Below are 14,734 nucleotides of genomic sequence, written 5' to 3'. Positions count from 1 at the left end.
ACACACACACCCCTCCAGCCATCCCCCTCCCAACACACACACACACGGCTCCAGTCAGCCAGCCAGCCCCCTCCCATCACACACACGGCTCCAGCCAGCCAGCCCCCTCCCATCACACTCACACACACACACACGGCTCCAGCCAGCCCCCTCCCATCACACACACACACGGCTCCAGTCAGCCAGCCAGCCCCCTCCCATCACACACACACGGCTCCAGCCAGCCCCCTCCCATCACACACACACACGGCTCCAGTCAGCCAGCCAGCCCCCTCCCATCACACACACGGCTCCAGTCAGCAGCCAGCCCCCCCCCCCCCCCCAATCACACACGGCTCCAGCCCCCCCCCCACCCCCCTTCATACACGGCTCCAACTCTGCCCCCCCCCCCCATATACTCCTCCAGACAGCTCATACACCAATCTCTTTACTCTCTTGTTGAACACCAAGCTGGTGGACTGGAGCTGCTGGGACCGGCACCAGTAATGGGAAACCACAGCACCTTTCTGAATCTGCAATTTTACACACATTTAAAGAGAGTTTGGTCCAGACAGATAAAAGGGGTTTTCAGACTCACCACGTTCCACCACTGATGAAGAAAAATCCACACGAAGTGTAAGATGAGAGCAGCCACTGCAGGATTCGGGTTCTTGGGACGAGTTTCCTGGCCGAGCGCTCTGGCGCCTCTTTAGACACAGTAATATCACAAGCAGCTGCAGCCAGAACCTGGCAAACCTCATGTTGATAAGACGTGGTGTGAATTTTCTACGGTGAAGTTGCGGCTTGTGTTCCTGAGGGTCCGATAAGCACAGAGTGGTCACCTGCAGGCTCTGCCTGACAATGTCCAGCCGGGTAACTACACACAGTTCTAGGAGTTCAGCAAAGTCCGCATGTCAGAGGTCTGGATCAACAACTCTCATTTCTTACGGCGTTTCTTCTCCATGGCGGCTCAGACTCCTCGTTTACTCAGTGTGGGAAGGGAAGAATTCAAGATCCATCATGGAAGAAGACGACCACTTCAAGATGAATTACTACAGGAGACCTACACAATAAAAAAAAAAAAGTCAAAAGTCGTTAAGTTCAGATTATTAGACACCCACTGGCACCAGGATTAACATCGATGCAACCTCTCAATGGACCTCACGTTATGTCCAGGGAGTCCTAGTGACCCGTTATTAGGAAGTGTTGCCTAATAGGCTTTATGCCACATCCCATGCACCTGTTCGCAAAACTAGAAATGTATCTAAGAGGTAAAAGGAAGTTCTAAGATGGGGGGTGGAAATAAAGCCAAGAAATCTAGGTCTGAGGAACGTCCCAAGACCATTGGAGAAAGCCTAGAAAACCAAAGATACAAGGCGTGGTAGGTCAGGTGCAGAGAAGGTCTACCAAGCAGTGCAGACCGATCACACAGGTAAAACTGGACTCATTAATAGATGCAAATCCCAGTGTATAACCTGGAGTGTGCGTCAGATCACACCTATACCTCCAGCAGTGGCCTGGAAGGAGGAAGCCACCGCCATCAATGGCTGGGTGTTAGGGTGTAGAAGGACCAGGCCTGTACTTGCTAGTCTCCATCTTGGTCCTCTACTTTTTTTTATTGACAGCTCTGCCCTTCTCTACAAAGCCACAGGAACACAAGTAGGTTGAAGGGTCTTCTTTCCCCACCGGGTCATCTTCTTGTATTGCATTTGTTATGGTTTTGTATTTGCTAAGAGTGTTCTACTTTTCACTTCAGCTGGAATCTCTTCATATTTTGTTGACAGCCAGGGAAAGAAAAAAATGCTTTTAACCCTCATCTTATTCCTTGCCTATTAAACAGAATAAAAATGTGAAGTGGCGCCGTAAGTGTCAGCATGCCCTCACAGCGAAAGTAGCACAAGTGTCAGCATGCCCTCACAGCGAAAGTGGCACAAGTGTCAGCATGCCCTCACAGTGGAAGTAGCACAAGTGTCAGCATGCCCTCACAGCGAAAGTGGCACAAGTGTCAGCATGCCCTCACAGTGGAAGTGGCACAAGTGTCAGCATGCCCTCACAGTGGAAGTAGCACAAGTGTCAGCATGCCCTCACAGCGAAAGTGGCACAAGTGTCAGCATGCCCTCACAGTGGAAGTAGCACAAGTGTCAGCATGCCCTCACAGCGAAAGTGGCACAAGTGTCAGCATGCCCTCACAGTGGAAGTGGCACAAGTGTCAGCATGCCCTCACAGTGGAAGTGGCACAAGTGTCAGCATGCCCTCACAGTGGAAGTAGCACAAGTGTCAGCATGCCCTCACAGTGGAAGTAGCACAAGTGTCAGCATGCCCTCACAGTGGAAGTAGCACAAGTGTCAGCATGCCCTCCGTGTCCGCACACAATGTACAGTTTTGCGCCGTCTGACATGAGGACGCATGGTCACCGCAGGCCGCTCCTCCTCCGCGCTCACAGGCGGGTCCCCTCCATCCTCCCCGGCAGCACTTACACGGATCCCGAACACGCGCTGCTCTGAGCTCACTGACAACTTCCCCCAACTCCGCTCACTCCCGGCCTCCAGCCGCTGCCATCTTGTGTGTTGTTCTCTGCCCTCCCTTTCATCTCCTTACATCACAGGAAGAGGCGGGGCTCCAGGTCGGGTTTGAACAAGAAAAGCTTTCTTGTCCGAGCAGTCCGTATACAAACGGTGGCCGGGGCTACAGTGCCTGTATCTCCCGTGACCCGTCCCCTAACCTGACCCATCCCCCCTGACCTGTCCCCCTTACCTGACCCATCCCCCCTGACCTGTCCCCCTTACCTGACTCATCCCCCCTGAGCCATCCCCCTCTCTGACCCGTCTCCCCTGACCTGTTCCCCAACCTGACCCGTCGCCCTTACCTGATCCAAACTCCTAACTGACCCCTCCCCTTATTATTATATTTATTATTATAAATTTTTATAGCGCCATTTATTCCATGGCGCTTTACATGTGAATACGGGGCAATTATAGACAAACTAGATGGTGGCCCGATTCTAACGCGTCGGGTATTCTAGAATATGCATGTCCACGTAGTATATTGCACAGCCCACGTAGTATATTTGCCCAGTGAAGTAGTATATTGCCCAGTGACATAGTATATTGGGCAGCCACGTAGTATATTGCCCAGCCACGTAGTATATTGCCCAGTGACGTAGTATATTGCCCAGCCACGTAGTATATTGCCCAGTGACGTAGTATATTGCCCAGCCACGTAGTATAGTGCCCAGTGACGCAGTATATTGCCCAGCCACGTAGTATATTGCCCAGCGACGTAGTATATTGCCCAGTGACCTAGTATATTGCACAGCCACGTAGTATATTGCACAGCCACGTAGTATATTGGCCAGCCACGTAGTATATTGCCCAGCCACGTAGTATATTGCCCAGTGACCTAGTATATTGCACAGCCACGTAGTATATTGCACAGCCACGTAGTATATTGCACAGCCACATAGTATATTGGCCAGCCACGTAGTATATTGCCCAGCCACGTAGTATATTGCCCAGTGACGTAGTATATTGCACAGTCACGTAGTATATTGGCCAGTGACGTAGTATATTGCACAGTCACGTAGTATATTGCACAGCCACGTAGTATATTGGCCAGCCACATAGTATATTGGCCAGCCACGTAGTATATTGCCCAGCCACGTAGTATATTGCCCAGTGACGTAGTATATTGCACAGTCACGTAGTATATTGCCCAGTGACGTAGTATATTGCACAGTCACGTAGTATATTGGCCAGTGACGTAGTATATTGCCCAGTGACGTAGTATATTGCACAACCACGTAGTATATTGGCCAGCCACGTAGTATATTGGCCAGCCACATAGTATATTGGCCAGCCACGTAGTATATTGCCCAGTGACGTGGTATATTGCCCAGCCACGTAGTATATTGCCCAGTGACGTAGTATATTGCCCAGCCACGTAGTATATTGCCCAGCCATGTAGTATATTGCTCAGCGACGTAGTATATTGCCCAGCCATGTAGTATATTGCCCAGTGACATAGTATATTGCCCAGCCACGTAGTATATTGCCCAGCCACGTAGTATATTGCCCAGCGACGGAGTATACAGCACAGAACCACGTAGTATACAGACTTAAAATAAAAAATAAACATATACTCACCTTCCGAAGGCCCGTTGAAGTCCTGGCCCTGTGTGCAGTGCACGCGGCATCTTCGGTCCCAGGGTTGGTATGAGCGCAGGACCTGTGATGACGTCGCGGTCACATGACCGTGACGTCATGGCAGGTCAGGTCCTTCTCGCATACCATCCTTGCCACCGGAACCTGCCGCTTGCATGAAGCGGTCACCGGAGCGTCGCGAGGAGCGGGAAAGGCGGCGGATGGTGAGTATAGCAGGTTTTTTGTTTTTTTTTAAATTATTTTTAACATGACATATTTTTACTATTGACGCTGCATAGGCAGCATCAATAGTAAATAGTTGGGGACACACAGGGTTAATAGCAGCGGTAACGGAGTGTGTTACACAGCGGCCCGTTCCCGCTGCCATTACCCCTGTGTGAGCGGTGACTGGAGAGGATTATGGAGCGGGCGCCGGACACTGACTGCAGGGGAGTAGGGGAGGGACTAATCGGACTGTGCCCGTTGCTGATTGGTCGCGGCAGCCATGACAGGCAGCTGCCAAGACCAATCAGCGACGCAGGATTTCCGTTACGGAAGTTGAGGACAGAAAGACAGAAGTACCCCTTAGACAATTATATATATAGATACATTAAACATGAGCAAAAAACAAGGCACACGGGTACATAAGGAGAGAGGACCCTGCCCACGAGGGCTCACAGTCTGCAGGGGATGGGTGAGGATACACTGGGAGAGGGTAGAGCTGGTTGTGCGGCGGTTCAGTAGGTTGAGGATCACTGCAGGTTGTAGGCTTGTCGGAAGAGGTGAGTCTTCAGGTTCTCTTTGAAGGTTTCTATGGTAGGTGAGAGTCTGATGTGTTGGGGTAGAGAGTTCCAGAGTATGGGGGAAGCACAGGAGAAGTCTTGGATGCGGTTGTGGAAAGAAGAGATGAGAGGGGAGTAGAGAAGGAAGTCTTGAGAGGATCGGACATTGCGTGTAGGTAGGTAACGAGAGACATGTCACAGATGTATGGAGGAGACAGATTGTGGATGGCTTTGTATGTCATTGTGAGGGTTTTGAACTGGAGTCTCTGGGAGATAGGAAGCCAGTGAAGGGCTTGACATAGGGGAGAGGCTGGGGAATAGCGGGGAGACAGGTGGGATTAGTCGGGCAGCAGAGTGGTGCCAGAGTGCTAGAGGGGAGGCCAGAGAGTAGGAGGTTGCAGTAGTCGAGGCAGGAGATGATAAGGGCATGCACTAGCATTTTTGCGGTGTCGCAGTCAAGGAATGCACAGATCCGGGAAATATTTTTGAGTTTGAGATGGCAGGAGGGGGCAAGGGCTTGGATATGTGGCTTGAAAGAGAGGGCAGAGTCGAGTATCACCCCGAGGCACCGGGCGTGTGGGACTAAGGAAAGTGAGCAGCCATTGACATTGATTTATCTGACCCATCCCTCAAACTGACCCGTCGTCCTTACCTGGCCCAAACCCCTAACTGACCCGTCCCCTTACCTGACCTGTCCCCCTACCTGACCCATCGCCCTTACCTGACCCGTCCTGTTATGATCCGGTGACCTTGGAGCCGCATGAGACTTTCTCAGGAGTAGGTGGAACCTGTACTGACCGCAAACCCTAAACTAACACCGCAACTAGAAGTAGCCGTGGGGTGTACCGAACACATCCTAGACACCTCGACACAGGCGGAGGACTAAATACCCCTATAGATGGAAATGGGAATTCTATCTTGCCTCAGAGCAGAACCCCAAAGGATAGACAGCCCCCCACAAATATTGACTGTGAGTATTAGAGGAAAGACACACGCAGGCAGAAATCAGGATTTAGCAAAAGAGGCCACGCTAGCTAAATAGGAAAGGATAGGACAGAATACTAAGCGGTCAGTATTAAAACCCTAAAAATATCCACAGCAGATAATACAAAAATTCCACCATCTAACTAAAGACATGGAATGTATATCTGCATCTCCTGAGAATCCAACTTGACTGAAATACCCAAACACAGTCTAAAGGTACCGTCACATTAAGCGACGCTGCAGCGATAGCGACAGCGATGCCGATCGCTGCAGCGTCGCTGTTTGGTCGCTGGAGAGCTGTCACACAGACAGCTCTCCAGCGACCAACGATGCCGAGGTCCCCGGGTAACCAGGGTAAACATCGGGTTGCTAAGCGCAGGGCCGCGCTTAGTAACCCGATGTTTACCCTGGTTACTAGCGTAAAAGTTAAAAAAACAAACAGTACATGCTCACCTGCGCGTCCCCCAGCCTCTGCTTCCTGACACTGACTGAGCTCCGGCCCTAACAGCACAGCGGTGACGTCACCGCTGTGCTTTCACTTTCAGTTTAGGGCCGGCGCTCAGTCAGTGTCAGGAAGCAGAGGCTGGGGGACGCGCTGGTGAGTATGTACTGTTTGTTTTTTTAACTTTTACGCTGGTAACCAGGGTAAACATCGGGTTACTAAGCGCGGCCCTGCGCTTAGTAACCCGATGTTTACCCTGGTTACCAGTGTAAAATATCGCTGGTATGGTTGCTTTTGCTGTCAAACACGGCGATACACGGCGACCTAGCGACCAAATAATGTGCAGACCTTCTAGCAGCGACCAGCAATTTCACAGCGGGATTCTGATCGCTGCTGCGTGTCAAATACAGCGATATCGCTCCCTAGGACGCTGCAACGTCACAGATCGCTGGCGACGTTGCTTAGTGTGACGGTACCTTAAGCTGGACAAGAAAAACAATGAATAGCACTGAATTGTAAAGCACACAGCATGTGTGCTGTAGAAACAAAAACCAGACACTTATCTGTGCTGATTTGGCTGCAGGGCAGGAGGAACCAGACAGAGATGCAAAACCTCCAAGAACAATGGGCAACTGGCAAGGGCTAATGATTCCTGCACACCTAAATACCCCAGTCAGAGCTGCAATCAGCAGGGACACCTGCCCAGGATTGCAACCCAGGGACAACTGCACTACCACCAACAACCACCGGAGGGAACCCAAGAGCAGAATTCACAACACCTTCCCCCTACATCACCCATCTCCCTTACCTGACCCATCCCCCCTACCTGACCCATCGCCCTTACCTGACCCGTCCCCCTACATCACCCATCTCCCTTACCTGACCTATCCCCCCTACCTGACCCATACCCCTTACCTGTCCCATCCCCTTACCTGACACATCCCCCATCTGACCCATCCCCCTTACCTGTCCCATCCCCCCTACCTGACCCATCCCCTTACCTGACCCATCACCCTTACCTGACCCATCACCCTTACCTGTCCCCCCTATCTGCCCCATCTCCCTTACCTGACCCAAACCCCTAACTAACCCGTCTCCCTACCTGACCCATCACCTGCCTGACCTATCCCCTGTTACAGATCACATGCTGGATTTTATCTCCGACGCTTCTTCACATTGTCATACAGAAGTGACTGCTGAATCAAGTTCACACTTTTATTTTTAGGAGGGATTTGTACACAATAGAGCCGGATTGATTGGTTGCTGCGGGCAGCTGTGCCACATCCATGGTCGTTATGTCACGAAATGTGGCTTCCTCAGGAGGAAACACTTGTTGGGTTTTCCCATTCTCCTATGGGCTGCTCACTTTGATGGTCACACATCCAGCCATGACCTGATCAAATTTGGCATACACTGCTCAAAAAAATAAAGGGAACACTTAAACAACAGAATATAACTCCAAGTAAATCAAACTTCTTTGAAAGCAAACTGTCCACTTAGGAAGCAACACTGTTTGACAATCAATTTCACATGCTGTTGTGAAAATGGAATAGACAACAGATGGAAATTATTGGCAATTATCAAGACACCCTCAATAAAGGAGTGGTTCTGCAGGTGGGGGCCACAGATCACATCTCAGTACCAATGCTTTCTGGCTGATGTTTTGGTCACTTTTGAATGCTGGTTGTGCTTTTACACTTTTGGTAGCATGTGACAGACTCTACAACCCACACAACTGGATCAGGTAGTGCAGCTCATCCAGGATGGCACATCAATGCGAGCTGTGGCAAGGTTTGCTGTTTCTGTCAGCGTAGTGTCCAGAGTCTGGAGGCGCTACCAGGAGACCAGCCAGTACACCCGGAGACGTGGAGGGGGCTGTAGGAGGGCAAGAACCCAGCAGCAGGATCGCTACCTCAGCTTTTGTGCAAGGAGGAACAGGCAGAGCACTGCCAGAGCCCTGCAAAATGACCTCCAGCAGGCCACAAATGTGCATGTGTCTGGACAAACGGTTAGAAACCGACTCCATGAGGATGGTCTGAAGGCCCAACGTCCACAGATGGGGGTTGTGCTCACAGCCCAACACCGTGCAGGACGCTTGGCATTTGCCATAGAACACCAGGATTGGTAAATTCACCACTGACACCCTGTGCTCTTCACAGATAAAAGCAGGTTCACACTGAGCACATGTGACAGACGTGACAGAGTCTGGAGATGCCGTGAAGAGCGATCTGCTGTCTGCAACATCCTTCAGCATGACCGGTTTGGCAGTGGGTCAGTAATGGTGTGGGTGGCATTTCCTTGGAGGGCCGCACAGCCCTCCATGTGCTCGCCAGAGGTAGCCTGACTGCCATTAGGTACCGAGATGAGATCCTCAGACCCCTTGTGAGACCATATGCTGGTGCGCTTGACCCTGGGTTCCTCCAAATGCAGGATAATGCCAGACCTCATGTGGCTGGAGTGTGTCAGCAGTTCCTACAAGATGAAGGCATTGAAGCTATGGACTGGCCCGCCCGTTCCCCAGACCGGAATCTGATTGAACACATCTGGGACATCATGTCTCGCACCATCCACCAGCGTCACATTGCACCACAGACTGTCCAGGAGTTGGCGGATGCTTTAGTCCAGGTCTGGGAGGAGATCCCTCAGGAGACCATCCGCCGCCTCATCAGGAGCATGCCCAGGCGTTGTAGGGAGATCATACAGGCAGGTGGAGGCCACACACACACAACAGAACATCATTTCCTTGTCTTGAGGCATTTCCACTGAAATTGGATCAGCCTGTAACTTCATTTTTCACTTTGATTTTGAGCGTCATTCCAACTCCAGACCTTCGTGGGATATTAGTTGTGATTTACGTTGATCATTTTTAGGTTTTATTGCTCTCAACAGTTTCCACTATGCAATGAATAAAGATTTACAACTGGAATATTTCATTCAGTGATATCTAGGATGTGGGATTTTAGTGTTCCCTTTATTTTTTTGAGCAGTGTATATATTTTTCATTTTTATTCAATCTACTTTCCTTTTTTCCTACCAAATCTCACTAGGTTTATTTGAGGTATTGCACTGTGCCTTGTGTATATATATTTCTTTATATATATAGCAATTTATTATTTTATATATAGTGTTTATTGCATATATGGCATTTGGCAATCCCTATATATCCATATTTTCCGCCATACCATGCCACTAGGCTGATTAGGAGATTGGTTTTGTCTCCTTACTTATTTTGATATGGAGACTGTCTATTCCCCATACTTTCTGTTTTTGTCTTTTCTATGCACCTTGTTTAAATAAATAATAATAATAATTTTATACAGCGCCAACATATTCCGCAGCGCTTTACAATTATAGAGGCGATTTGTACAGACAATAGACATTACAGCATAACAATAATCACAGTTCAAAACAGATACCAAGAGGAATGAGGGCCCTGCTCGCAAGCTTACAATCTATGAGAAAAAAGGGGAGACACGAGAGGTGGATGGTAACAATTGCTTTCGTTGTTCGGACCAGCCATAGTGTAAAGGCCCCGTCTCACATAGCGATTTACCAACGATCACGACCAGCGATACGACCTGGCCGTGATCGTTGGTAAGTCGCTGTGTGGTCGCTGGGGAGCTGTCACACAGACAGCTCTCTCCAGCGACCAACGATCAGGGGAACGACTTCGGCATCGTTGAAACTGTCTTCAACGATGCCGAAGTCCCCCTGCAGCACCCGGGTAACCAGGGTAAACATCGGGTTACTAAGTGCAGGGCCGCGCTTAGTAACCCGATGTTTACCCTGGTTACCAAAAAAAACAAACACTACATACTCGCCTTTCGGTGTCCAGGTCCCTTGCCGTCTGCTTCCTGCTCTCACTGAGCCGCCGTACACTGAGAGCAGAGCGCAGCGGTGACGTCACTGCTGTGCTCTCACTTCTCACTGTACGGCCGGCAGTCAGTGAGAGCAGGAAGCAGACGGCAAGGGACCTGGACACCGAAAGGCGAGTATGTACTGTTTGTTTTTTTTGGTAACCAGGGTAAACATCGGGTTACTAAGCGCGGCCCTGCGCTTAGTAACCCGATGTTTACCCTGGTTACCAGTGAAGACATCGCTGGATCGGTGTCACACACACCGATTCAGCGATGTCAGCGGGGCCTCAACGACCAAAAAAAGGTCCAGGCCATTCCGACACGACCAGCGATCTCGCAGCAGGGGCCTGATCGCTGGTACGTGTCACACATAGCGAGATCGCTATGGAGGTCGCTATTGCGTCACAAAACTTGTGACTCAGCAGCGATCTCGCTAGCGATCTCGCTATGTGAGACGGGGCCTTGAGGATCGAGTGTTCATGTAAAGCTGCAACAGCCTGAGTATGTAACAGTACAGACACAGAGGGCTATTAACTGCATAGAGTGTATGAGAACATGATGCGAGGAACCTGATTATGGTTAAAGTTTTTTGAATGGGCCACACAGGGATAGTTAGGTTAATGCGTTGAGGCGGTAGGCCAGTCTGAACAAATGCGTTTTTAGGGCATGCTTAAAACTGTGGGGATTAATCGTATTAACCTGGGTAGTGCATTCCAAAGAATTTGCGAAGCACGTGGAAACTCTTGGAGACGGGAGGGGGAGGTTCTGATTATTGAGGATGTTAACCTCAGGTCATTAGCAGAATGGAGAGCACGGGTAGGGTGGTAGGCTGAGACCAGAGAGGAGATGTAGGGTGGTGCTGAGCCATGGAGTGCTTTGTGGATGAGGGTAGTAGTTTTGTACTGGATTCTGGAGTGGATGGGTAACCAGTGTAATGACTGGCACAAGGTAGAGGCATCGGTGTAACGATTGGTGAGGAATATGATCCTGGCTGCAGCATTCAGGACAGATTGGAGAGGGGAGAGTTTGGTAAGAGAAAGGCTGATTAGTAGAGAGTTACAATAGTCCAGATGAGAATGAGTGAAACAGTAAGGCTGCCATCACACGGTCAGTATTTGCTCAGTATTTTACATCAGTATTTGTAAGCCAAAACTAGGAGTGGAACAAATAGAGGAAAAGTATAATAGAAACATATGCACCACTTCTGCATTTATCACCCACTCCTGGTTTTGGCTTACAAATACTGATGTAAAATACTGACCAAATACTGCTAGTGTGACGGCAGCCTAAGGGTACTTTCACACTAGCGTTTTTCTGCAGACATCGAAATGCGTCGTTTTGTGGAAAAAACGGATACAACGCATACAGCATTTCGACGGATCTGTCGTCGATTTGCTAGACGGTTCCGTCGAAAAACTGGATCCGTTGCATCCGTTTTTTCAGTTTTTCCCATCCGTTTCATCCGTTTTTTTGACGGATCCGTTTTCCATGCCTAAAAGTGGGAGTCTCCTTTTATGTGATTGACTACTGGAAAATAGGGAAAACTATATACAGACTGTTTTTACAGCCCATCTTTGAAAGGGTTTTGAGAAAGTGGCAGAGATGGAGGGAGTGCTTGTGAGCATTGCGAATGTGGTTACCGATGTGATTTTTGAGACCAATCACCTGGATATAATGGTTCGGGAGCAGGAGGCGGCAGCACAAAGACAATGGATGCATCACCCTCGACGTCGCAGACTATGGATTCATCCCATTAACGCACTGCGGATGACCCGGGGTGTATATTCTACTCTGTACATGGAGTTACGGCAGAACCCGGAGAAATTTTATAATTATCTTCGGATGAGGCAGGAGCACTTTGATTTGTTGCTGGAACAAGTTGGGGATGTCATCCAAAGGCAGGACACACGCATGAGGTCTTCCATTACACCGGCGGAGCGGCTGATGGTGACCCTGCGGTAATTAAATTTTATTAAATTCTTTTTTTTTTACATCATTGTTAATATTTATTGCCATGTGAACATTTCAACCTATGGAAAACCACATCAGCAGTGACCATGCTCCACAAAATGATGCGCTGAAACACTGCGTAGCATTTTCTGTAGCATGTTAATATTTTTATGGTTTGGGGCCCTTCCCAATTTTTAAAACACCTGCCGCAATAGGAATGCAGAGATGTAAAAATTCAGTTTTTAATGTGCACTTAAACAGCCCCCCAAAATAGCGGTGGCATTTTTTGAAACAAAGAAAAAAAAACTGTAAATTGCTGTAAAATGTTATGTTGGTGTCTTAATTTTTACTTACATTTTTATTTTGGTTTGATTCTTGGCTACAGGAGAATCCCTAACGTCACTACACTACCAGTTCCGCCTGGGAATATCCACCATTTCCGGAATTGTAAAAGTGACCTGCCTGGCTATATGGGATACCTTGCACACGGAGTACATTCCACAACCAACAAGGGGCATCTGGCTGCAGAGTGCAGAACTGTTTGAGAAACTGTGCCATTTCCCAAATTGCTTGGGTGCAGTAGATGGGAAACACATTCGTATAGCAAAACCGGCAGGAACAGGCTCTGAGTACTACAACTATAAGAAGTACTTTTCTATCATACTCATGGCCATTGCAGATGCCAACTGCAAATTTCTGGCTGTGGACATTGGAGCCTATGGCCGGTCCAACGACTCCCAAGTATACAAAAATTCACCGATGGGCCGTTGTTTGTATGGAGATATGTATGATTTCCCACCAGCCAGAGCACTCCCGGGAACAACTGGACCAGCGATGCCGTATGTCTGTGTGGGTGATGAGGCCTTTCAGTTGTCCCCACATCTCCTCAAACCGTATTCAAGCAGAGACTTGACCCGAACCAAAAAAGTGTTCAATTACCGCTTAACAAGAGCTAGAAGAGTGGTGGAGTGTACATTTGGCATTCTCACGGCAAAGTGGCGCGTGCTGCTCACCGCCATAACACTGCACATACAAACAGTGGATGAGGTTGTGATGGCCTGCGTGGTCCTACATAACTTTGTACTTTCAAAGGAGCCTGTTTCCGTGGAAGATGAGGACTTGGAGACCACCCTGTGGGATTACCACAGCAGTTCTGTACGTTCTTCCGGTTCTGTTTCCAGAATGAGGGACAACTTTGCTGAGTATTTTGTTTCACGTGTGGGCAGGGTGGCATGGCAAGATATCCTAGTGTGAAATGTTATTTCATTTATTGGTGATTAATGTTTGTGTGTATACAAAGTTTTTTTAGTTTCAATAATTTTATTTTCAATAACATAGCAATTGAACAACAGTTTCCCTTACAAGGGAGTTCAATAAGCTTAAATCTGAACAATGTGGCAAAACCATACATATATTAACTCAAATTCAAAGATACAAATATGACAAGACAAGTACATGGGGAGACATAAAAGAGGGAAAGTGGGGAGGGAAATGAGATACTGCACTTTATTTCGTGGTAAGCTGTAGTATATTTACCAGACAAGGTTGTACTATGTTCCGTTTTATGAGTTCTGCCTCCCACCTCCCCGCACCCCACCCCACTCCGGCTCAACCCCAGTGTTATCAGAGTCTCTCACAGGACAATAGAGTCTCAAATAGATAAAGTCAAGGTTTGTTCAAGATTTAAGTTCGTGTTAAGATCCATCCACGGTTTCCAAATTTGGTAGGCCTCCCACAGATCTTCCCTAGTCGCATGTATACGTTCATATACCGTAAGAGGATTGAATTCATTTTATCTCTAACTGCCTGGACAGAGAGAAACGGCGACCTCCAGCTGGTAGCTATATGTAGCTTAGCGGCCATAAGCAGCTGGCCTATCAGCCTGTGAAATTTATTAGTAAACCCCGGGTATTTGGCTCCCAGGAGGAATGTGGCCAGGTCAGGTTGTATTGTCCCGCCATACATTTTTCCAATTATTAATCCCACTTCCTGCCACATAGCCGAGGCTGCCGGGCATTCCCACCAAATATGCTTCATATCTCCCACTGCGCCACATCCTCTAAAGCATTTATCTGAAATGTTGGGGTATATAGCGTGAAGTTTATACAAAGTTTTTTTATTGACACCAACGTAATAATTTGTTTCAAATACTTTGGTATATTTTGGGTAATAAACAAAATGTAATACCTTTGTAACGTGTGATGTTTTTATTTTACATGCCTTATCTTATTAAATGAAGGCAGTTCACAAACAATTGTTGTCAAACCAAACACAATTTTATTTAACATATAACAACGTTAAATCATTGTAAACCTTTAGCATTTTTTTTTATACAAATAAATTTTGGGTCAACCTTTTGTTTAGGTTGTAAACCTTTTCTTGGCAAAAACTAGATTTATAAAGCATTTTTTGGTGGGGTAACACTTCATTTTTTTTTCATTTTCTTTTTTTTGGTCGGTTGGTAAACCGTATTTTTGGTACCCATCTTTTTTTTGCTTCTCATATTTTCTTTGGTAAACTTTTTTTGATAAAAATAAAACATTACAGTGTCAAACGTACATTACAAATCTGTATAGTGTTGGGTGGAGATATTAGCGGAGG

General features: G+C 48.0%; 1 protein-coding gene across 4 annotated transcripts in view; it reads right to left on the bottom strand.

The window, feature by feature from the left end:
* MBTPS1 (membrane bound transcription factor peptidase, site 1) overlaps nucleotides 1-2,593 on the bottom strand; it is a 79,888-nt gene extending 77,295 nt beyond the window's left edge. For all 4 annotated transcript variants that reach the window (XM_077288186.1, XM_077288188.1, XM_077288187.1 and 1 more), the window contains exons 1-2: nucleotides 2,457-2,593; nucleotides 578-1,042 (exon numbers count right to left, since the gene is read on the bottom strand). In XM_077288186.1, the coding sequence (XP_077144301.1) occupies nucleotides 578-740 (163 nt within the window). In that variant the 5' untranslated portion in view covers nucleotides 741-1,042; nucleotides 2,457-2,593. The remainder of the gene's footprint in view (nucleotides 1-577; nucleotides 1,043-2,456) is intronic.
* Between the last annotated feature and the right edge of the window lie 12,141 nt (nucleotides 2,594-14,734).

Source organism: Ranitomeya variabilis, chromosome 2, assembly GCF_051348905.1.
Source record: "Ranitomeya variabilis isolate aRanVar5 chromosome 2, aRanVar5.hap1, whole genome shotgun sequence".
In the NCBI taxonomy this organism is placed as follows: Eukaryota; Metazoa; Chordata; class Amphibia; order Anura; family Dendrobatidae; genus Ranitomeya; species Ranitomeya variabilis.
This window is presented reverse-complemented; position numbering and strand designations above follow the sequence as displayed.